Consider the following 21,820-nt stretch of genomic DNA (forward strand, 5'->3'; position numbering starts at 1 on the left):
ACAGGGTTTCTACCCTGCTGGCCGGGTCATTAGCTCCTCCACAGCATGCTCCCAAAGCTGTTCTGCTAACGGACGCCAAATAAACCAGCCAATCCCTCTAATGCACGCAGAAGGAACTCGCATTCATATCACAATGGATGCATTGCTTCTTTCTACCATTCCAACATCTTGCATCCTTATCTGTACAAACTTGCATTCATTGACATCTGTCACTTCCCTAATTTTATTACAAACACAGTATTCTATTTGCAATGGGGACAACACACATTAAAAAACACATATTTTAACAGCAATTCTCGAGTGCTTAAATAGTGGAAATGTAAATTTATCAACAACAAGGATATACACAGTTCATGTTACTTGGGGGAGAGGGACTGGGAGGTTTAGTAGGTGTAATTTACACCTTTAAATGTGTGCTGAAATGTCAGTCATTTTATCCTTACTGTCTACAGACTGGAGAAGATTAAGAGCTACATGGTAGTGTCCTTAATTACTGAGTTATTGCTCCTGTAACAGTTTGCATTGAACAGAAAAGGTCTATAATTGTTGGCACAGCCTCAAACATCATTGTCAGACACACAGATAACAGTACTGCATTCAGTAAGTATAAATAGGATAATGTGTTAAGACTTCTGTCATGTACAACATAATTACAAGTAGAATTTTCCAAATATCCCTACAAGTGACAGTTAACATAGATTATCACAGTAATTACGGTTCTATTAAAAACCACAAAAATCCACAGTACACCAGCATTGTCATGGTATAAAAAATAATTTACAAATCTGCATAAATATTTTACTCAAAACTGTTATAAAATATGCTGCATTTTCTGACAATGTTACACAAAAACACTTTTTACACCACTGGATATTATCTGGATATTTTCAGCCTGGTGCTTTTTAGAAAAAAAACATTCATATGTGATTTTGATTAAACACATTTTTTTAAAGAAAAAAGTTTACCCCCCCAGTTTACACTTGGCAACAACAGTCCATTTAAATATACAAAATTAAAAAAGGAAATAAACTGCAGCATAGCCAAGTTTTCCTTCTTTTTCTCGCCACTTCACTGCCCCCATGTTCAGCAGAGACAGATGGAGAGCGTCCCATCACATATAGATAAACCTCCTATGAACAAGGATTTCCCCTCTAGTATCAAGTCCACAGATGACTCCTTAAAGGCTGATCACAAAGACAGAAGAGAAAGAGAGAATGAGTTGTTCTCAGTGTGTCATAAGATTACAGTGTGAGAAATGGGCTTTATCCTGGCAGTTCAGACACTCAGCTGACTTCTTTTGCAGACACATTACACTGTATCTTGGAGCTGTTGCACTACACTGAACTACAGGGGTCAATTAATGGAATAATGAACAATGGCCAAATGTGAGCTCATGTGATCTGGTCTCACTGAAAAATGGCTTTAGAGAAGCCTCTTTTTGAATTAACTGGCATCACAGCATACAGGAATGGTGAAAATGTGAATAAGACATAAACAAAGATGGCATTTCTCCACAGGAGAGGAGCAAATACACTACAGTATTAATCCTCCTTAAAACTATAGTTTTTTAAATAAATGAAGTGCTTACATCATACCTACTAATTTCATTGTACTTATTTGTTTGTTTGACCAAATGTAAACTCCTGTAGTGGCCACAACATTAACACAGGTGCTCCTAATAATGTAATGGTGACATGGGCCAGCATGGCCACTTTAAACAGTCTGGCTACACAGACCAATATGAAGCTAAAGTGATACACTGTGTGCATAGGTGGTATAAGTACACAAACTCAATACTCAAGTAAAAGTGCAATAGTGGCCTTAAAAAAAACAAACAAAAAAACAAAAAACAAAACAACTCTACACTACAAGTACAACTTCAATTATTTTACTTAATTGAAAATACATAGCAGATAATCCACATTTTACTAAATAAATACATAAATAAGACAAGTAAAAAATATAAAAATAAAAAAATAATAATAATTGTATTTTAAACCATACTTATTATGGCATATATGTCAAAACATGATCAAAATGTTTATAACAAATAAGAGTAAAAGATCATTTTTGGAGCTGACAAGTGGTTAACCCACAATGACCCATAAGTAATTATTAGTTTTTATGAAAATCACTCAATGTTTCTGTGTTAAAAACACCAGGTGGTGTTAATGTTGTGTCTAATCAGTGTATGCGGTTGTACTTTAGTGTCGTATGACTTTTCTACACAGAACAGTTAAGTAGTGGTAAATTCTGCTACTTTTGGTGCAGTATTTAATTTAAATTCAGTATTGTGCATTTATTATTTGATGTCTTTAATCTGACTTGCTTATTAATGGCATCAAATTACTGGTATATCAATATTTTTTTCCTTTAACACAAAAAAGATGGCTCAGCTTACCTTCGCTTCAGGCGCTTTTGAGGAAGTGCTCTGAAAAGACAAAAAAGATATTTATTCATATTGTAAAAAGTGATGATGTGTTTCAGATGATTTCAGTCCAGTGTGACTTGTGACAAAGGGAAAACATTTTAACATGGAAACACTGATGAAATATCTGAATGATACTGTGCCAGCCTTTTTCTGTTCAATCCATCTACATGTGCAGGGCTTCACCCTACTATGTTTACGGCCACAGGCACCAACCACCTCATTTGTTTGGCGATTTCATGCATTACGACGGCCTTGACATAAATTGGCCGAGTGCTGACGATTATATTCAACTATCAAACCATAGTCCAGCAACAGCCTGTGCAGTTACTGAGCCTTCAGGTCTAATTAAAATCACTTTGCCTATGTGCTGATCAGCACAATTGAATGCCATATATCTCAAGTAAGATAACCACTCTGTTATTTTAGGCACATTGTTCCTCTTTCATAATTCATTTTCAGCTTTTTATGGTGTACCATAAAGCTAACATTGTTTTCTCATCTCAGTGAAAACATACTAAGCCTTGCAGAGTTGCACAGAATTTAAATAATATGTTTAGTGGAATGTGGTACACTTGTAGACAGAGAAAATATAGGTTGTGGAGTGACATTTGCAGAGTTGCAAGAAATGAAATTTGTCTGGTTTAAAATCTGCAATTATTTCTATTTTAAATGACAAATGTGACACTGACACCAATACTTTTTCATAAAAGCCTTCTACACATATTTATCAGCTGAACAAGTTTATACATAAGAAATGCCTCCTTTTAATCCGACATAACTGGAGCTCTTCATTAACACTGTCATTTCTGAATAATAACACAGCTGAAATATAATGCTACTGACACATAGCTAACATCCTTGATCAATCAGTACAGTGGAAAGTGTTTTCCTCCTGACATACAAATAAATACACAAAATGTGTTGTCACTACACCCGTTCTAACCTAATTGTTAAGCTCAGGAGTTGGTGCCACCTGGTGGAAGAAAGTGTTAAGGATGCCACATGCACACGTACACGTACACAGACACACAAAGTACTGAGGCACATGCAAGCAGCAATAGGTGATGTTTTATAAATCCATTCAAAGGACACCTCTCATCAGGCACATGCAAGAAGTTCCAAACACTTTTGTGTGTTTCGCACGTGTTTAGTGGAGACAAAACTGATATGCAGCTGTGCAGCCTTGTGTTACTCTTGTGTACAAGAGTCCTTTGACTCACCTGTAGATGTTTGGGTCTAGCAGCATGGCTGTGTCCTGGGGTAACTGGGATAAATGCACCACTTTAGTCTTCAGCTGAGACCGCTCCGTTTCATTCACCCACACGTCAGGTAGTCTGCAGGACAACACATACATGCACGCGCGTGCGCGCGCACACGCGGGCAAACACACACACACACACACACACAATGGATGAATGTTCAAGTTTTAAGCTCTAACAAGACAGAGTGAGAGAAAGGCAGTAGAGTATAAGGTTGAATGGAATAAGCTAAAAGATAGACAAAGAAACTCATTGAGTCCAGAGCACATGTTAACACTTTTCCTTGAAAACTGTAAGTACATTTCCACAAGGAACATGGCCTTGACCAATGCAATGGGACTGACACATGCACCCAGGTGTGCAGACCTACAAACACACGGTATCCTATATTCTCAATTATCAAACATTATTCACACTATGTTTATTTCATTAGCTTTTAGACTTTAGAAGATTTAGTGTGACTGGTGAAAGACATATCTATGTTTGCAAGCATGTGAGTTCTTTCTGTATGCGTTTAAAATGATCCACTATGAAAGAAGCCTCAAATACAAATAATGGGCACCTTAAAAAATCCGATCAATCTGACAATTCCACATTTTTAAGAGTGACACACACAAACACAGTACTGGATTGCCCAGCTGCACCTTACAGTACCCAAAGCAGTATGATCGCCCTGTGAAAGAAGGGAGTGTGCCAGCACCAGCAAAGCAAATCATAGTGCAGAAGAAAGAAACAAAGAGCTTAGCGATTTGACTGCGCCTCCCCTCCCTCCTTCAGCCTCCCCTGTCTCCACCCTCAGCATTCCCCCCCCGTCACTATGTGCGTCATCACAGAAGCCCCTAGAGATGCAGACGCACACACAGACACACATTGCAGGCAGCAGTCAGGCAGGCAGTCACCCAGCCAAATCACTCATTCACATGCCTAGTCAGCCCATTCAGCGGGATGGTGTGCAGGTTGCGCTTTACATGCTGCACATTCAGCTCAACTGGATGTGGGCAGAGATTGTGAACAAAAGGGAACAGGGACAGAGAAAAGAAGAGAATATGAAGTTGGGGAGGGAGTCGGAACATCCTGTTAATGTACAACAATCAGAGGCTACAAATCCTTTAGTTTTGCACTGAAGTTCCTGAAGGGTGGGGTCAGCCACATAGGATGATCCAGGACAACCAATGAATACTAAAAATACCACAATATTGCACATACAATGTAGCATTTAACAAGTATTTTAGTTTTTATTAGACAAAGAATAATATGGCCTGATTATGTTCATAAGGAAAATGGATGAGGGTCTCTGTCTGTCTTTGTTTATTCAATATATGTATACAAAAATGTTTAAATGTTGTTTCAATAGGGCTGTTTATACATACAGGCGAGTGTTACAAAAGAAAGTAACAAGGGCTAAATTCACCTTGCGATGCCAAACACAAAGTCAAAAGCCCAGCTCACCCTTTTACTTATAAAGCTGACAGCAGGCTGAGAATAGGCCTTCCTATCAAATCCAACTGCATTTCCACAAAGGGCGCTTGAATTAATATAATACAAATGTTTCAATAAATTATCAGGTTCCTGATGTAATAAAAATGGGTGGGGGAATTACTACTAGATATACAATAAATATACAATAGGAAACATAACTATAATTGTTTTGGTCTGAGCATAAGACATCTGGTGGAAATTATACTGAAGAATGGAGGTAGTTATGTTTTTTCCTCTCTGTACCAGTCTGCAGGTATATACCAGGATTTGAAGCAGATGTTTTGTTGCCGTTTCTTGTCGCCCTGTCGCTCTTCTCTCTCCATTTTCCACTCAGTCCAACCTGTGAAGGCAGATGGCCGCACCTGCTGAGTCTGGTTCTGCTGGAGGTTTCTTCTGTTAAGGGGAGTTTTTCCTCTCCACTGTTGCCTAGGGTTTGCTCAAGGGGGATTTGTTAGCTTTCCTCTACATAGCTATATAGTTGTGACTTTATTATGCAAAGTGCCTTGAGATAACTATTTTATGAATTGGTGCTATATAAAGGAAGTTGAATTAAAATTGAATTAATAAATGGTAAATGGCCCCTTATATTGCGCTTTTATCCAAAGCACAATTCACCCATTCACACACGGATGGCGGTGGCTGCCATGCAAAGTGACCCACAGGGAGCGATTAAGGGTCCTTCGACATGTAGCCAGGACCGGGTACTGAACCAGTGCCCCTCTGGGCTGTAGACGGCTGCCTTACTAACTGAGCTATAGCTACAGCCGCACCTAATGAAAGCTTCTGAACCGCATTACTGCATTTTCCCGGCCTAATTTCATTTGTCTGCAGCTGTTTTAGGTTTAATGCCACTGTGTGACATTTTTTTAAACCACAATTTTCACTCATAAAATCTAGAGGCAAGAAAGCCTCAAAAACACGTTCAAGTCTTTAAGGTATACTGCTTCATTAAAATACAAATATCAAGAATATCCTTATATACCATAATGCTAACATGTATTAACCACGTGCCCGTTTTCCTTTGAGTCAAGCGTGGGGCTGTATTCTTACATGTTTGAGGTTTATGAGAATATTACCAATTTGCCAGTGCATGACGGTTTGACCCTCGCTGCTAGTTATTTCTCTACTGTTTAACAGTGCTTTTTTTTTTTTACTTCTGTGAACCACTTCTTGCAGTTGAATTAATTTTATTCTTTATTCTAAAGACAAGATCTTTAAATATATGATGCCAAACAAAATTAATTCACTAATTTCACAGAAACACTGCAGTTAACCAAGCTACTAGCCATGACTGACTTACACACATTTACTGAGTGTTCATGCAAATTGTATTTTTCAAAGTGAATGGCTATTACTCACTAATCAAAGATGCACAAAGAAGGGGAAGTATTTTTACAGCTCAAAGAGGTGTTGCCGATTAGCGATTTGAGAGACCATTGATCTCTAATCAGTAATATAAGCAGTTTTAACACATTTTGTTCCCACACATGAAGTCAGGTGGACAAAAAAAAAACAACTAAGATTTATGAAATTATATTTATGCATGTTTTACAGTTTTTACTGTCAAACGATCTGGTTGTGAATTATATATATATTTTTTAAACATTGGGATAATCGTTTTGTGTCCGATTAGCGTGAAAACAGTTTATTTTAATTTGTATTTTATTTTTACTACATATTGATTTGATTGTGTAAATGGAATATATATTCTGTAATCAATATGAAAATTGTGAAATATATTCACAATATTCAAGAGTAAAATACTTTGTTCATGAGAGCACTGCTGGTGTCTGATTACTGTGCTTGTTGATACTTGATAAAATATAAGCAAAGTAATGATGGAGAAAAACACAACAACAAAAAAACAAATAGCTAACAAAGATTTATAACATAAACCCATGTTGTTAAATTGATATGCCATGTTGCACATAGTGGCACAAGGCATTTGCTGTCACTTTCTAGAGTTTGTAATTCATTGTAAGACACCATGCAGTGGAGTCCATTCATCCGTCCATTAAATGTTACAGACAGCAATTTTTTTCCATCAGTTCCATCAATCAAACCACCTCTGCTGGTGTTTCGTGTTAATAAATTACTCATTAATCCAAATGTAGTTAATAAGTGTCAGTCAGAATGTGAATGCTTTGCTCCACTATTTATAAACATGACTGCCCACATTCATATACAGATAATCATTCACTCAGTGACTGAGAAACATACACATAAACACAGAGTACAGCATTTAATGTTGACCACAGTGTTGAGGGTCATGACACCTAACGGCTGACTAAATGACCACGAGATTTTTCATCACATACTAGGACATTACATAGAGTCAAATACTAGGTATTAACTTTTGACTCCTCCACATGCCACAGAGGATGAGGGGAGGCTCTAGTAAGAATGATGCTCGACATTCAAAGAATGTGCAGGGTAGTGTTTTTGTATTACGCTTTCTAAAAACCAGCAAACACAAAAGCCAAAGTGTGACAAATGTGTACAGTATATCTGCCCAAACAAATATGCTGTGAGCTGCAAATGTTATTATGTCCACTGGTAAATATGCACATAACTGACCTTCATAAGATTTTCAGCCAACATTGTCAATAACATTTGGTGGATTTGAAGAAGTTTACAACCTGGCTGGGACTGGCGAACAGAAAAAGAAGGAATGCATTTTTGAATCTGGTAAAATGAGAAACTTTTATCTTTTGGAAGACTACACCACCGCTATAACAGTTAAAGACACAACTGTGTTTCTTTCCCATCCCTCTTTGGATTGGTTTTGCATATTAATGACCAAAGCACTGGATTGCCGCAGGGCAAATATAGGACTTAACGTCACTGATTTTTTTTTTTTTGCATGGCCCAAGCCCAAACGAAACTAATTTTTGTCTTTTTTTTATCTCTCCATTTAATTCTCTCCCCATCATTCATTCTGCCTCTTCTTTCAATTTTTTCTCTTTCACAACCATTTTGTTCCTATTCCCATTTCTCACCTTCCTCCATTCTCTATCCCCCCAATTCCTTCTCTCATCTATTCTGCCTCTATGAGGTTCAGTATCAATCTCCATCTGTGTCTCTCTGTTTGGAATTAATCTGACGAGTCTTTCCTGATCACCAAACTTCATCTTTCTCTTCCTCTCCCTTACCCTCATTATTTCTCTAAGCACAAGATTAAACTCCCACACACGGGTCGTGGAGGAGATTGCAGAGGTGAATCAGAAAGGGGAAAGAAAAGAAGAGGAGGAAAGATAGGAGGATGAAACAGCAGAAGCCAGAAAGAACAAGGGTTTAGCTAGAGCTTGTTCATTGGGTGCTGTCAGCTACAATCTACTTCAAGATGCATCATCTGGGTTTCTTTGCCCTGTGCTATCTTTGCTCTGCCTCTAACTAAAGCCATTTTTTGCTTTGTTTTCCAACCTCTTTTTTGTCTCCTTTGACTTTGTTTTCTTTTCCTCTCACCCCATCCTCCTCCCATCTTTATTCACCTCTTCTCCTCTCCTTTGTGCTGACTTCTTCTCATCTCCCACCATCCTTTTCATTCTTCCTCTGCTTGCTCTCTGATCATCTTCAGAGGCTGTGAATTCAAACCCTTTAATGGGAGTGTGGGAGTGCTGGAAATGTGGTAGGAGGCCCCACTGAGAATAACAGCGTTCTGCCTCTTTAAGACAGACCCATTTCATAACCACAGTGGTGAACCTGGCTGCCCTTCTCCCCAATTGCTTAAATGAGCTAGGTCCTAAGTGGTACCGAGCTTCCCCTCCAGTGGACTGAGTTTGGTGAGTCTAAGCTAGGAATATTATGTAGCCAGAGAGGACTGAGTGAGACCCATGCCTCAATGGGCTAAACTGCGTATGGCAAAAAGTTGGAGAGCAACAAGAAAAGAACAATCAGCCTGTACCTGCATTTGGATGCTGATCCACTATTTAAAAGACAATTCAAAAAATAGGTACTCAATCTTCTATTTAATATTAAGCAAAGCAGAATGATGTAGAACCAGCACTAGACTCAAAGAGGGTTTTGTAATGACTTTGTTTTGGCTAATTCCAGTGCTCTCCCCATCAGGGCTACAGACCCAACTGATGACATTAGCTGATAAGCTTGGCTGATTTCCTAAGCTCCGTTAGAGGAGAGCGTAAGGCACAATGTTCACTGTGCAACTGGGTAGATTGCGAGAATCGTAAAACTAACAAATACAATACATTTAGCCATTCCTGGTGCCCAGAAAGAAAATGCCAGCGTGACAGGCCCAGGCTGTACATGGTAAGAATGTGCAGGAGATTTGTACATGTTTATGGACTTATAACTACTGTTTTATGGATCTAAAACTTTTACTTAAAAATAATATGTAATGACCATTATTTCAAATGTACTCTAACCTGTTTCCCACCAAGATTAAAGTTGCAACACATAACTTCATTAGTTAGTTAAGTCATCTAGCAAGTCGATCTAGAAACACCTGGTATGCTGTGCTGTTCAATACAATAGCTACAGGGTTTACCAGTGCAGAGGTTTTAGTTCTTTTGATTAGTCAGAGTAATGACGCAATAAATAAAATCTCTATGTCTTCCTGAAAACTGAACTTAGTCTCATAATCTAGGCTAAACCCTAAAGGCCAATTCAGACTTTTTGCCCTCTGATAGATGCATATTGGCTCCAGTACATATGCATCTTAAGCACACTCTTCTGTTAATACTACAATAAATATTACGTATTGACTTACATTATGCTACAAATATTCTAGTTCTTTTTTCCCACCCAGCATCTTGGCAGTTTTGTACTAAAAGCAATTTTCCACTTCCTGAAGGTGTATTTACTATAGGATTTAAAAAGTTAAAGTTTAGTGAACCTAATAAACTGACTCCTAAGTGAAAAATCCATGCTCCGCTGTCCTCCTCTCTCTGATGAGCAGGTCCTGTTCACAGAGGAGGGGGGGGGGGGGAACTAAAACTGCAGGAATAACTACAATGATCAGCTTGCTGCATGTTTCTGCTTGCTTAATAGGTGTTTCAATAAACTTCTTTAATTGGCTTGTTATTTATATTGAATGCAGAGTCTTTCACCTCAGCTGGGCTCCTTCTCTCCTCCTGCAGCACACTACTTGTTCACCCTCTTGTCATGTAGCCTTGTGTGAACCTCAGCTTCACTCCATACAGACAGAGTAGACAGACCACATCATTAACACCATAACTACCGTATATCTTCAGATCCCTTATTCTCACTCACTGCTTTCTTCAAGCGCTAATAAAAAGCTGACAACCAGGCTGCATTTCTACACAGGTTAGTACCTGCCCCCCACCAGTTTTCACATTCAGATGCTCCAATTTTCAATAGAATATGTGAAATGAAAGGCTTTATTTAGATGCCAAATTTCCATATTGAATCACAATGGCATTTTTCAAAACTTGATAGGATTAAAGCTGTTCAGTTCAGTTCAGTTGTCATAAAGTCCAGCAGATGTTATGAAAACCACAGAAGTCAAGTGGATGCATAAAGTACGAACTGGCCTTAAAAAAAAAAAACTTTGTAATTATCAGAAGAAGAAGGTGGCAAATACCTTTCTGATACCTGTGAGAGGACAGGTGCCACGTAAGGGGTAAGGAGATTGATTGTACTGATAAAATAAAACTATGTTGTAGTAACTTTAATTCGCTGTCTACATAAAGAACTGAAATCCCTACGGGGATAAAGATTTATGTAGATAACATAAGCTGTGTCACAGGTCAGAGGATGCATCCTTCGAAGGCTGCATATGGAGAAAAAAGTTTTCATTAACAAGACACGTTAATGTTAGGAAGCTAGTTAACTAGCTAGCCGCCATCTCAGTGGATTAGCTGCCTGCATTCTTCTGGGAACAACTAGTGATGTAAATAGGCAATCATCCATAGACCAGACTGTCTCATTTTGGTTCAGCCTCTGTGATCTACGTAGGCCACAAAGACCATGTACACAGCATCGTTCAACGTATGCGGCACAGTTTTAGTGTAGGCGATGTTTACTCACATGTCCTCAGGAGTCCAATGTAGAAGAACCTTCACCTTGCCAGACCCCTCTTTCCTTCTGGCCAGCACCTGCACACAGACAATAATAATAAAAAAATAAAAATACAGGTCATAAAAAGGACCAAAAAGTTCCAAGAATTTACAGACAGGCATATTCAAACCTACACATTATTTTTAATTTAAAATGTCGAGCCAATTTGTGATTTTATAAGCATTAGATTTTCACATCACTTTTGGCTCATATTGCAGCATTCTCTTTTGTCTATGGAGAAACCAGCTACTAAGACATGCTCCCCTGGTGGCTCCAATCTCTACAACGAATAATGAGGCTACACACTTTAAACATCTCATCTCAAGTGATAAAGTAGCTGATCATTACACTAATAAGCAATGTGAGCACTCTTAATAATGCATGCAAGCAGTGAGTGAGATTTCTATTTTCAACAGGATACATCCCATATTCCTCTGCAACACAGTGTAAGACCAAGGAATTCACATTCAGACAAAAGTTTGATATCTTTTAAGTTTATGGACTTGATTAAAGGCTGCTTTTTACAGCTGACATTCTTGAGAGCAAAAGATAAAGACATGAAGTATGCACTGATACCACAATAAACAAGTCCCTGTTCTTGTTGTGAATTATGTCAGCACCAGGTGCTTCAGTGTCTTCGAGAGCAGTCAAGCAGCCACTTTTTAATGTTTTTTTGCAGAAACATGGGACATTGTGATCATTTCATCTTTAACCTTTTTTTCTACTCAAGATATAATCTGCCAACAAAACCACACAATTCGAGGCCTTCTTCTTATGAAAATACACTTGCAAATAGAAGATTTCCTGAGCAGTTGGTCTTTTCTATGCATAACATTTCATCTATCATGCTGTGTTGGTTTATAGTAAAACTGGTCTGGAATTCAGACAAATATTGTCAGTAGGGAAAAGAAAAGGTAAAAAAATAACCAGGAGTATCAAAAATAGCCATGGCTATAACCTCCTACGTCAATTGGCTCTTTTTTGTGAGCAATGCCTATTTTTAGGGAAGTGAATGAGCTCACATGAGAAGAACTTCTCCTACGCACATGAATATCTGAAATTATTTTTGTGACTCTAGGGACTAGCTATGGCATTGATGGAAACTGGTTTGAGGACAGGAGGGAGGAGGATCCACCAAGCAAAAGTCAGACATAGACCTAGAATCACATTCCTCCTCCTCCTCTTACTGCTTATTATACTATCCCAATCTTTAGCCAAACCTGTAATAATTTTTTTTTGTTTGAAAGAACCCTCATTAGATTTATTTATCTCGTGCGTATTTTTATTCTCAGATTCAGGTTTTTGTCTTTCATCCAGCACACTGTCAAAATGCTTACGTTGTCTTTCTCCATCAGTATCTTCTAACTGATGTTAGAAAAGAGCTCACTAATTAAAATTGTGCAAATCTATCTTTACATTTTGAAAAGCTTGTCTGGATAAAGTCTGGGAAATCAAACAAGATAAAAACACATTTAGTTATGAACTGATTACATTTTTGGAAGAAATATTTAGGTAAGCTTAGAAGATATGAAATTTGCTTTTGCTGGCTTGGTTCCTCTCAATTTGTCTGAGAAGCTTTGCAAATATCACTGAAGTGCAATCAATCATGTTGTTGCCTCTTGTCTACAAAACATGATACTTTTGGTGTGAAATCCAAATCACACATAAGACAAACAGGAGTGCTCATGCATAACTTCAAAGTGAAAAAGGCGGCGTTTCTCTTGCTTTATCAGTGAATCACAGAAAGTACCAGTTTGATCGATGCATTGGGTATATGTTTTACAGATATCATGCTCTCCATCTGTGCTTCCTAAGAACTCCTCCCACACTTTTCTTAGCTTACTGCAAGAACAGGATGTGGCTGCAGCATTAGCCTGAATCATGTGCTGGTTAGAATGTGTCCAGTGATAAGAATATCAAGCCAAGACTTAGTACAGCAGCAGCTGCTTTACTGTCTTTTTTGTATAAAAAACAATGCATTGCTGTTAACCTATGTGCTCAGGGTCCTCACAGGCCCAGGCTAATACTCACAAGCCTGGGCTACATCCATTTACATAAAGGCAGAAGGTGAAGTGGGCTTGTGTTTAAGCAGCATGAAGTGATTTGTAAGCTGAGTGGTTTCATGATGGCAGTTCATGTTTTAAGGGGGAGATCTTGATCCTCTATAGGCCTAAGAGAGTGAAGATTGACGGAGGGGAGGGGGAGAGCATCAGAGGAAAAAGGGAGTGAACAGTGAATATTAGTGTAACTTCAAAACAAGGCAGTGAAAACTGCAAGACCAAAGCCGGGGGCGGGCAGGCCTGCTAAAACTGGGTGCCTGTCTAGTGTCAGGGGTTCAAACTGTGGATGACGCACATTGGCGCAATAACAAAAATATCCCATCATAAACATGACTGAGCTGCTATGGCGTGTCAGCAGACCTACTGGCCAATCTCCACAGATCCCCCACAGTTTTGCTCCATCTCCCAAGGCCTGGGAGGGCCCACTGGGGCCTGGGGTCTGATGCAGCACTGCAAATTTTCTCCACCACAGTACTCTAGGGGTTAGAGAAGAGAATGTATGCCCAACCGGCCAGATCTCCTTCGGATTCCATGACCCCGACCTTTATTTAACCTTATTTCCATGTCAATTCTCTCCAAGTCTCTGTTTCTCTGGATTTGTTACTCTCTCTGCCCTTGGCTGGTGCTGCCTCCCTCTCTGGGTTCAAAAATGCAGTAACCTCTCTTAACCTCTAAAGTATTATTTGTGTTTCTGTTTTCAATTACTATTGTTCACTTAACAACATTATCACAACATGATTATATATTCTTGTAAAAAATTTGGTACTTTATATTTATGTTGTATATAATAATTCTGCAAAAAGAAAAAAAAAGAAGCTGTGATTAAACAAATGTTAGAACATTTAAATTAATGCAGAATAGTGGTTCTTCACTATCATCTATTGCTAAGTAATTGTCTATTTCCATGCCACATTGTAACGTAGTTCATAACTAAAATATATACCAATGTCTCTAACAAATTCAAAAACTTTTATCATTCAAGTATCTAGTCAAGTCAATCCTTTCACTTTTAATAACAATAATTGTAAATTCTTTTACTCAAGAGCAGAGGTAACTGACTACATACATTTACTCAAGTACTGTACTTTACTTCACTTGAATTTATAGGATAATATTGCAGACTATATTGCAGATGAAGACTCTAAAGACAAAATCCGATTATTTTTAATGCATAACATAATTTCTGCATTAAGGTAACCACTGAACAAAATCACTCCCAATGATTAAAAACATCAACATGAACTTAATAGATAACTGTAGACCTTTAAGTTGCATGAAGGTGTTTTCATGCAACTTAAAGGTCTTGAATAGGACACAGAGCGCTCCCTAGTGGAAATGCATAAAAATAGCAGTCATTCAAAATGAACCATTCACATTGTTCACATCCAAAATCTTATTACATTACTCCCCCCAAATACAAAATTCAGTCCTCCACTCTTTTTGATTAAAAGATAGAGAGTCTTTCAGTTAATTTTTTTTTTCTTTCAAAGCATGTGTAAGCCCACAATGGTGAGGTGTAAAGGCATTTTACAGCTCATTAATAATGTATCGTGCATTAGGGTCAGAATGGGGTAGAAGCATATACAAAAACAATCCAACTGTCATTCCTATGAAGCCTGATTCTGAGAAAAACAACGTCAAGCCTTTGGGCAATTCACAGGGTTCACTTCAAGTGCACCAGGTAAAAATCTACAGTGATTCTTTAATGCCCCCTGTTGGAAATACCCAAAGGAAGTGCTCAAATGAAACAATTGTTTATTATATAGACACAGACAGACTGTCTATAATAATATTTTTCTATAGTCAGATTGTTCAAGTCAGGATACTTCTAACCTCTGTGATAGAGTTTAAAATTTATAATAATTAACTGTTAATAGTTAACTGCTAATAATTAACTGGCTCATGTAAGTTTTTTTTTTTAAATCTGAAACACTCAAAACCTTGTGTCTCCATAAAGATCACGACATTTTGAAAATATTTTAAACAGTTGCCAGAGGCAAATAATACATGACTTACAAAATAGTGATGCACTCACCGTGCTGTTAAAAACCACACTGTGGCCATTCCCCACACTTTCAATGCGGGTGGAAAGGTTGAGACAGATGGCTCTGTGGCGGATAGCATCCATGGTTTGGACATCGAAGAAGTCATGGGGCCTCGCTGTAAGGAGAAAAATAAAAAATAAAACTGCAGAGTGAAACAAACATGACACCAGGGTTTCCACTGTGACCCCAATATGTAAAAATTCCATGGCAAGTCTCTCTGTAACCAACCATAACTACATCAGAATCATCTCATAACTGAAAAATGCCATTTCTTGGTGGTTTATAAATGATGCTTTGCAGCAACAAAAGACAATTCAGTAAAAAGGTCAAGTTCTCCATTAAAATTACAGTAATGAGGTCGTTATGGTTTAGTTGCTCTGAAAACCCTCAACGTTTGAAACAAACAGACAAAGCAAAAATATATATATGTATATTTCTTTTTAATGTCAAGAGGAAACATCTACGACAAAATACAAAGATGCATAGAAGATTTTGAAGACGGACTGATGTAAAGCTCTTCACAGTAACTTGATTTATTTAAATGTGTCCACAAGTATAAATTATAACAAAAGTAAAAACTCATGGAAGTATTTAGATCTTTATTTGGGCTAAACACCCAAACAGGCAGAAGTATTACCCTTATTTACTTTAGCTTGTTGCTTACAATACATTCACAAGGTCTAGACACCATTTTTTATTTTGAAAATATTTTAATTGGTCAAGCTGAATGAACCAGTACATTGTATTGGAACTCAGTTAGATTAAATATAATCTTATGACCAGAAGGCTTCATTGCAATAACAGTACCCAAAATTGAAATTCTTTTGTCATATACCCTCTGTATGAGTTACTAATTTTCTTTGCATACATAGATAGATTCTCAGAAAACGACAGGATGTGAACACAATTTCTGAGAGAATTTTATTAGAGAAGTCAACACTGTAAAAAAAGCACTAGGATAGGAGTCTGAATTAATCCACTCGGCTCCACCTTATGTTGTTCTCCATCACACTCTGCCCAGCACTTCAAGTACGGCAAATGGGAAACTACCACAAACAAGAATGTTCCAAAAATGTACTCATCAAGTAAAATCCTTTAATTTCTCTGATTAGTTAGAAGGGCAAGCATCATTCAAAACCTTTATAAGCAAATCTCTCCATTTAGTGAGTCATGGCCATTACAAATGGAGCACATTTGTAGTAAAAACAGACAAACTAAATTTTGATTTAGTTAAAACGCTACATACTGTAGTTTGCAAAATATGAATTAAATGCAGGTGATAATGACTGTTGTTAACTGATGAATGAAGGAGGCATGTCTGCATTTATATAAGCAACTAATATTCTAAACTGAAAGAGACTCAATGGTTGCATTTGACTAAGCAAAAACAATGCTTGCAAATATTGCAACTTGCAACTAAGACAACAATCCACAGGAAATGTTTGCTATGCATGAAAATGTATCTCAAGGAAGCCATTAGTTTTCAACTAAAACATAAAAAACGTGCAGAGACTTCTTTTTAGAAAATAAAGTGAAATATGAATACATTTATGAATGGGGATGCAAATTTTAGCAATTTTCATTATTTTAGCATAACAATTTTTTTAATATAAACTGCTTGTTTATATAATCTGACATCTTAGTTTTCACTCATCTGACATCTTTCTTACAGCAAGAGAACTGCTTCTTATCATGTTGTTTGAATTGTAATGCATAGCACTATACTTAAACAACAACAAAAAAACTTTGCTTGAATGGCTCATTAACTCAAGCTTATGTCTCTGTGAGTTGAAGGAAATAAATGGCTACTGTATCAAGCAGTCTAAAATATTATGCATGTAAAAAAAACAGCTGCCAACAACCTCAGTTATATATGCAAGGTCTAGCTAATGTACTGAAACTATTGACATTGTCTTTTAATGCCCATATTTCTTTAAACTAACAATGAAATCCAAAGCTAAAAGCAACTTCTAATGTGTCCATAATGTTAAAAATTTAGAAATAGATTCAAACTTTACAAGTGTTTTGTGACATCAGGCACTTAAAAGCGGGTAGCACTGTCAATAATATGGGGTCTTTCCTGCAAAATTCAATAGAATAAGAATGACAATTTGATGTGAGGGGGTTTTTTCTTGCCATAAACACTGTCTGAGACAATGGTCTAAGACAATGACATTGAATGTTTTATGTGGTGGCTTATTCTGTATCCAGATGTTTTGGTTCTTCAAGTTCACAATCAGAAGTGTTTCATTTCAGTTTGTGGAGTTTGTGGATTTATAGACATGTTAACATCCTAATAGCTAACGGTAGCTTCAACTGATGTTTGTTTAAGGTTATACAAGTATTTGTTTAGATAGAAACTTGATTGCTTTAAGTTTCAAATTTCACTTTATTTGAGAGACACCGGTATTAAGGTTACAGCTAAAGTACATCATCTCACGCTACCATAAGATATGTATTGTTATTTTTCTAGTATGTAGACAAAGTGGTATTTAATTCATGTTTAGAGAGCACTTATCCATCAGCTGAACATGCACATTAAGCCCTAAATGAAACCCTACAGTAGATATCCAACAATGAAAAAGATTTAGCAAAAAATACATTACACCCATGTTTTAGGCACACAGATGGTTAACAATAGGGTAGCAATTTTATCTTGTCTTTAGCTTAATTTAATTTTAACTATTAAGTTGCAGCATATTTTAAAAGTATTTGAAAGTAGTCAGCCAACAGTCATCATCAAACATATTCCCTCTGTTTTTAAAAACTCCACAAATTAATCTTCATTTACACTTCATTAATAGTCTGTGGTTCCACTCAGCCCATTTTGTCCTGTTGGTGGGAAGTTGATAAAACGGAGTCTGTGCTTCACATAAACCATTTAAATGAAAAATTCTCACCAGCTACTATTGTACTTGGCAACTTTGACACTCCATCAATGCCAGAATGTACCTCGCACATACCACCTGACAAACAGGACAATTCCAAATCCATAAAAAATAAGCAGAGTACAGCGGTAAAAAAATAAATAAATTAAAAAGGAGCTGGATTTGTTTAATGCAAAGACTGACACAGCTCTAGCCAAAGAGCTTGCTTAACATGAGCATCTAGCAGGGGGACAGACACTTGCTGAGAAAAATATATAAAAAACAAGACAAAAACATGTTGTACTTTACAATGCTAAACAAAAGTGGAGGGAAAACTGTCTAGATAGCCCAAGCTCATGTTTCAAAAAGATGCAGGAGGTGTGAGCTGCAAACATCTTTTTTGGACGAAAAACAGAATGAGGAATGTTTTTTAATAGGTTTAATTTGTGTGTCTGTTAGGTACGTACGTAGGGAGCACCTGCGTTTGTTCTTGAGTTTCCTCCTCTTGTTGAGTCCAGCCTTGGAGGGTGACTCCTCTTTGAGCTTACCCTGGCCGGACATTTTTGAGGAGCTCTGCTGGCTGAAGTGACTAGGCACATGACGAGCCAGGCCTCCCTGAGAAGCAAAGCTGGCGTTGCAGCCACCAACTACGCACTAAAGCAGACCATAAAAATATATTTGTCACTGGAAAGATATGTAAATAACCTATTAATGATGAGGGACTGGGTAGTTAATTAATGCCTTGACATATACTGTACCATCACAGAATTTAAACGCGTACAGAAAAGGTGCTGTCTTGTTCAAACAGACTATTAAAGATAAATCTAGATGTCAATACCATAAATTTTACAAATAAAGAGAATATTATCAATAATTTTGCTAATCTTCATGAATCATAAAAAAAGCCACATGTTGTGTACATCTTGTGCAAATCTTACCTTAAAAGGCTTATCTCCACTGTGGGTCAACATGTGTCTCTGGAGCCAACTCTGACTGGTGGAAGGTGTATTATACACTTTACAACCCTTCCACAGACACACAAACACCTGAAGGACATAGAGAAAAAGATAGAAAAAGACATTTACTGTACAGTGTATAGAAGTATAGGTGGAGACCTGAATCCACTATTTGAAGCATGACGGCTAATTTGGATGCGTCCTATAGGTGGTAGAGGTTGGTCTGCTTTCTGATAACTATTATATTTGTCAAGACATTATCCTTGAATGTCCACTCAGACCTGCACTTCGTGATCACAGCTGATTCACTTTAAAAAGAATTTTTACTGTGACAAATATTGAATGCTTGGTCTCCAATACAAGGTCAAATTTGTTTACAGTTGCATTAAAATGTTGGTTCATAAACAGTATATTATTAATGTTTAGCAACTTCTACTCATGTAATGGGAGTGTACTGTTACTTAATGTGAAGTGGTATCAGTGGTATGTTAAGCTACCAAAGAAAATCTAATTTCTCATTTACTGAAGTGTCCCAGTTACTCCAAATGAGTCAGACTGAACAATTTTAGTTTCACTGAAAACTTATTTCAGGAAGTTCAACCTGCTACAGTAAAATTGAAGCAACCTTCTCTATTCTGTCTTGGTGTCTAGACTGTTAATGTTAAGCTAAAGCAAACGGGGACATTTTGACAGGACATAAATGCTATGGTTGTCCCAAAAGTTTAAAGTCTACCAACCCCTCCTCTCTGTCCATCCACGTGAATGCCCCTGATATGCTCTGCTAGATCAGGACTGGAGCTGAAGCACTGCGGACAGAGGTCCCAGCAGCAGGTGTAAGCCACTGTCTTAGCGCCAGAGGAGCTGGCACTGCTCTGGCCGTTCAGCATAGCAGGAGTGGAGCGTCCGCTGGACCCTGTGCTCTCCATTTCCATAAGTGTACTGCTGATACTGAGAGAGACGAGGAAGGACACAGCTTTTTAGTTATAGGACATGGGGCCCAAGGCCATAAGAATATCTTGATAGCTTAGATGAGGATTTGCACAGGCGTGAAGAACAGGTGCAGATAATACTGCCCCATTACATAGTCACTTTGTGTGAAAGCCTTCAGGCTGCAACACATTTTCCATGCATGCCATATTCACCAGTCAGTGACATCTGCGTATTCAACGCTCATAGTACTATAGTAACAATTTGTTTTGATGTCCAACATCTCCAAAGAACTTTAAGGCAATCGCCCATTCAACAAGTAACTGTTATTTTGTTTGAATTACAGTTGTACTTAGATTGGCAGAGTTACTTTACAGTAAATGTGATTTACCAACAATGTTTAGAGACTCCCTGAATATCAAAATGCTGATTTGACTCTGATTGTTTGCAATGATGTGTGTAAAGTTTTTTTACACATTCACCATTCATCTACTAAAAGGTGAAAAGCTTCTTAGTGCTCACCTTGCATTTTAAAGTAAGGTCTGTACATTGAAGATTACGTGAACAACTTGGGGTACACATAATTGTAATGGGAGAACTCCAGAGCATAAGTACTGAAGACACTTCAAAGTTTTAGGCAAAGTACTACATGCCTTGAATAAATCAGTGAAAGCTTTGATGAAAAACGTACAGATGCTGGATTTTTACGCGTCTGACAATGGTAACTGCAGTATGTCTCTACGCATGTCTGATCTTTATTGTAACTTATCCAGCCAATGTGAAAACGTGAAAATGAAGGACGGGTGATGGTTTATTGCACATAGTTCGGTAGATCGATTACAGACATGTATGTTTTCATAGCTTTCACTCTCAACGACAACATATCTAATTAGCTGTGAACTTGTCATGATGGAAACATACTGCTGTCAGCAGCTGTTTTAACCGTTCACACCCAACATGGAACTACAGTAACCTGTCATTTCCCAAACCGACCTGTCCTCTGAGTCCAGACGGCTCAGCGGTTCGCCATCCGACGACGATATCTCCACACTGGGCCGCCTCTTGTCGGCCAGTTCCCCGTGTCCGCCGTTGGGCTTTTCGCCGTCTTCACAAACTGTTTTACTCTTTTCACAGTCCATCCCCGAACACCGGCTCTCTTCGCCTGGTTCCTCCTTCGCTTCTTTCGTCGTGTAATCGCTGGCAGGTTCGTTGTTACCATCTCCCGGGCTTTGCTCTGACTCCAGCTTTTGCTCTGGTACTTCGGGGACAGTAATAGCCTCCTGGCTGACCGTTACGGCACTGCCGTCTGTCACCGCCTCGCTCGCGGCCTTGTCTGCCGCTGCAGCGGGGTTCTCTTCGCCGGCCCGCGCGTCCACCGCTTCCATCTTCGGCTCTACGCTACTGCGTGGTTCTTCTGTTTCCGGTTCTATAAGGCCATTTTCTTTCTCCTCACCGTCGCCCTCGTTTGTCTCTACACGCGGTACGTCGTTGTCACCACTTAGTGCGGGCATTTCCTCTTTAACCGTTGCAGCCATTTCGGCGAAGAACAAACCGTGGGGCACTTTGAGTATTAAATTTTAGCCGTGGCACCGTCGACCGCCTTGCTGCAGAAGGAGCGCTGTGTCACGTCACACCGCCTCCTCTGTGATTGGTCAGAGGCGGCACGAGGAGAGCAAACTCTGACGTTGGTATTTAAACTTCCCCATGTGTTCCTCTAAAGTGGAGCCAGTGTTTACTACAGCCCGGGTTCCCAAAGTGGA

General features: G+C 38.3%; 1 protein-coding gene across 1 annotated transcript; it reads right to left on the minus strand.

Moving 5' to 3' along the window:
* Positions 1 to 207: 207 nt before the first annotated feature.
* Positions 208 to 21,714, minus strand: LOC137125181 (zinc finger protein aebp2-like). Its single transcript, XM_067500234.1, has 9 exons — positions 21,054 to 21,714; positions 19,871 to 20,081; positions 19,116 to 19,223; positions 18,645 to 18,831; positions 15,301 to 15,425; positions 11,176 to 11,243; positions 3,652 to 3,765; positions 2,402 to 2,431; positions 208 to 1,184 (listed from the first exon to the last, which is right to left on the minus strand). The coding sequence occupies exons 1-9, from the start codon at positions 21,593 to 21,595 to the stop codon at positions 1,178 to 1,180; spliced, it is 1,392 nt and encodes a 463-aa protein (XP_067356335.1). The 5' UTR covers positions 21,596 to 21,714; the 3' UTR covers positions 208 to 1,177.
* Positions 21,715 to 21,820: the final 106 nt, after the last annotated feature.

The sequence above is a fragment of the Channa argus genome, chromosome 4, assembly GCF_033026475.1.
Source record: "Channa argus isolate prfri chromosome 4, Channa argus male v1.0, whole genome shotgun sequence".
Classification (NCBI taxonomy): Eukaryota; Metazoa; Chordata; class Actinopteri; order Anabantiformes; family Channidae; genus Channa; species Channa argus.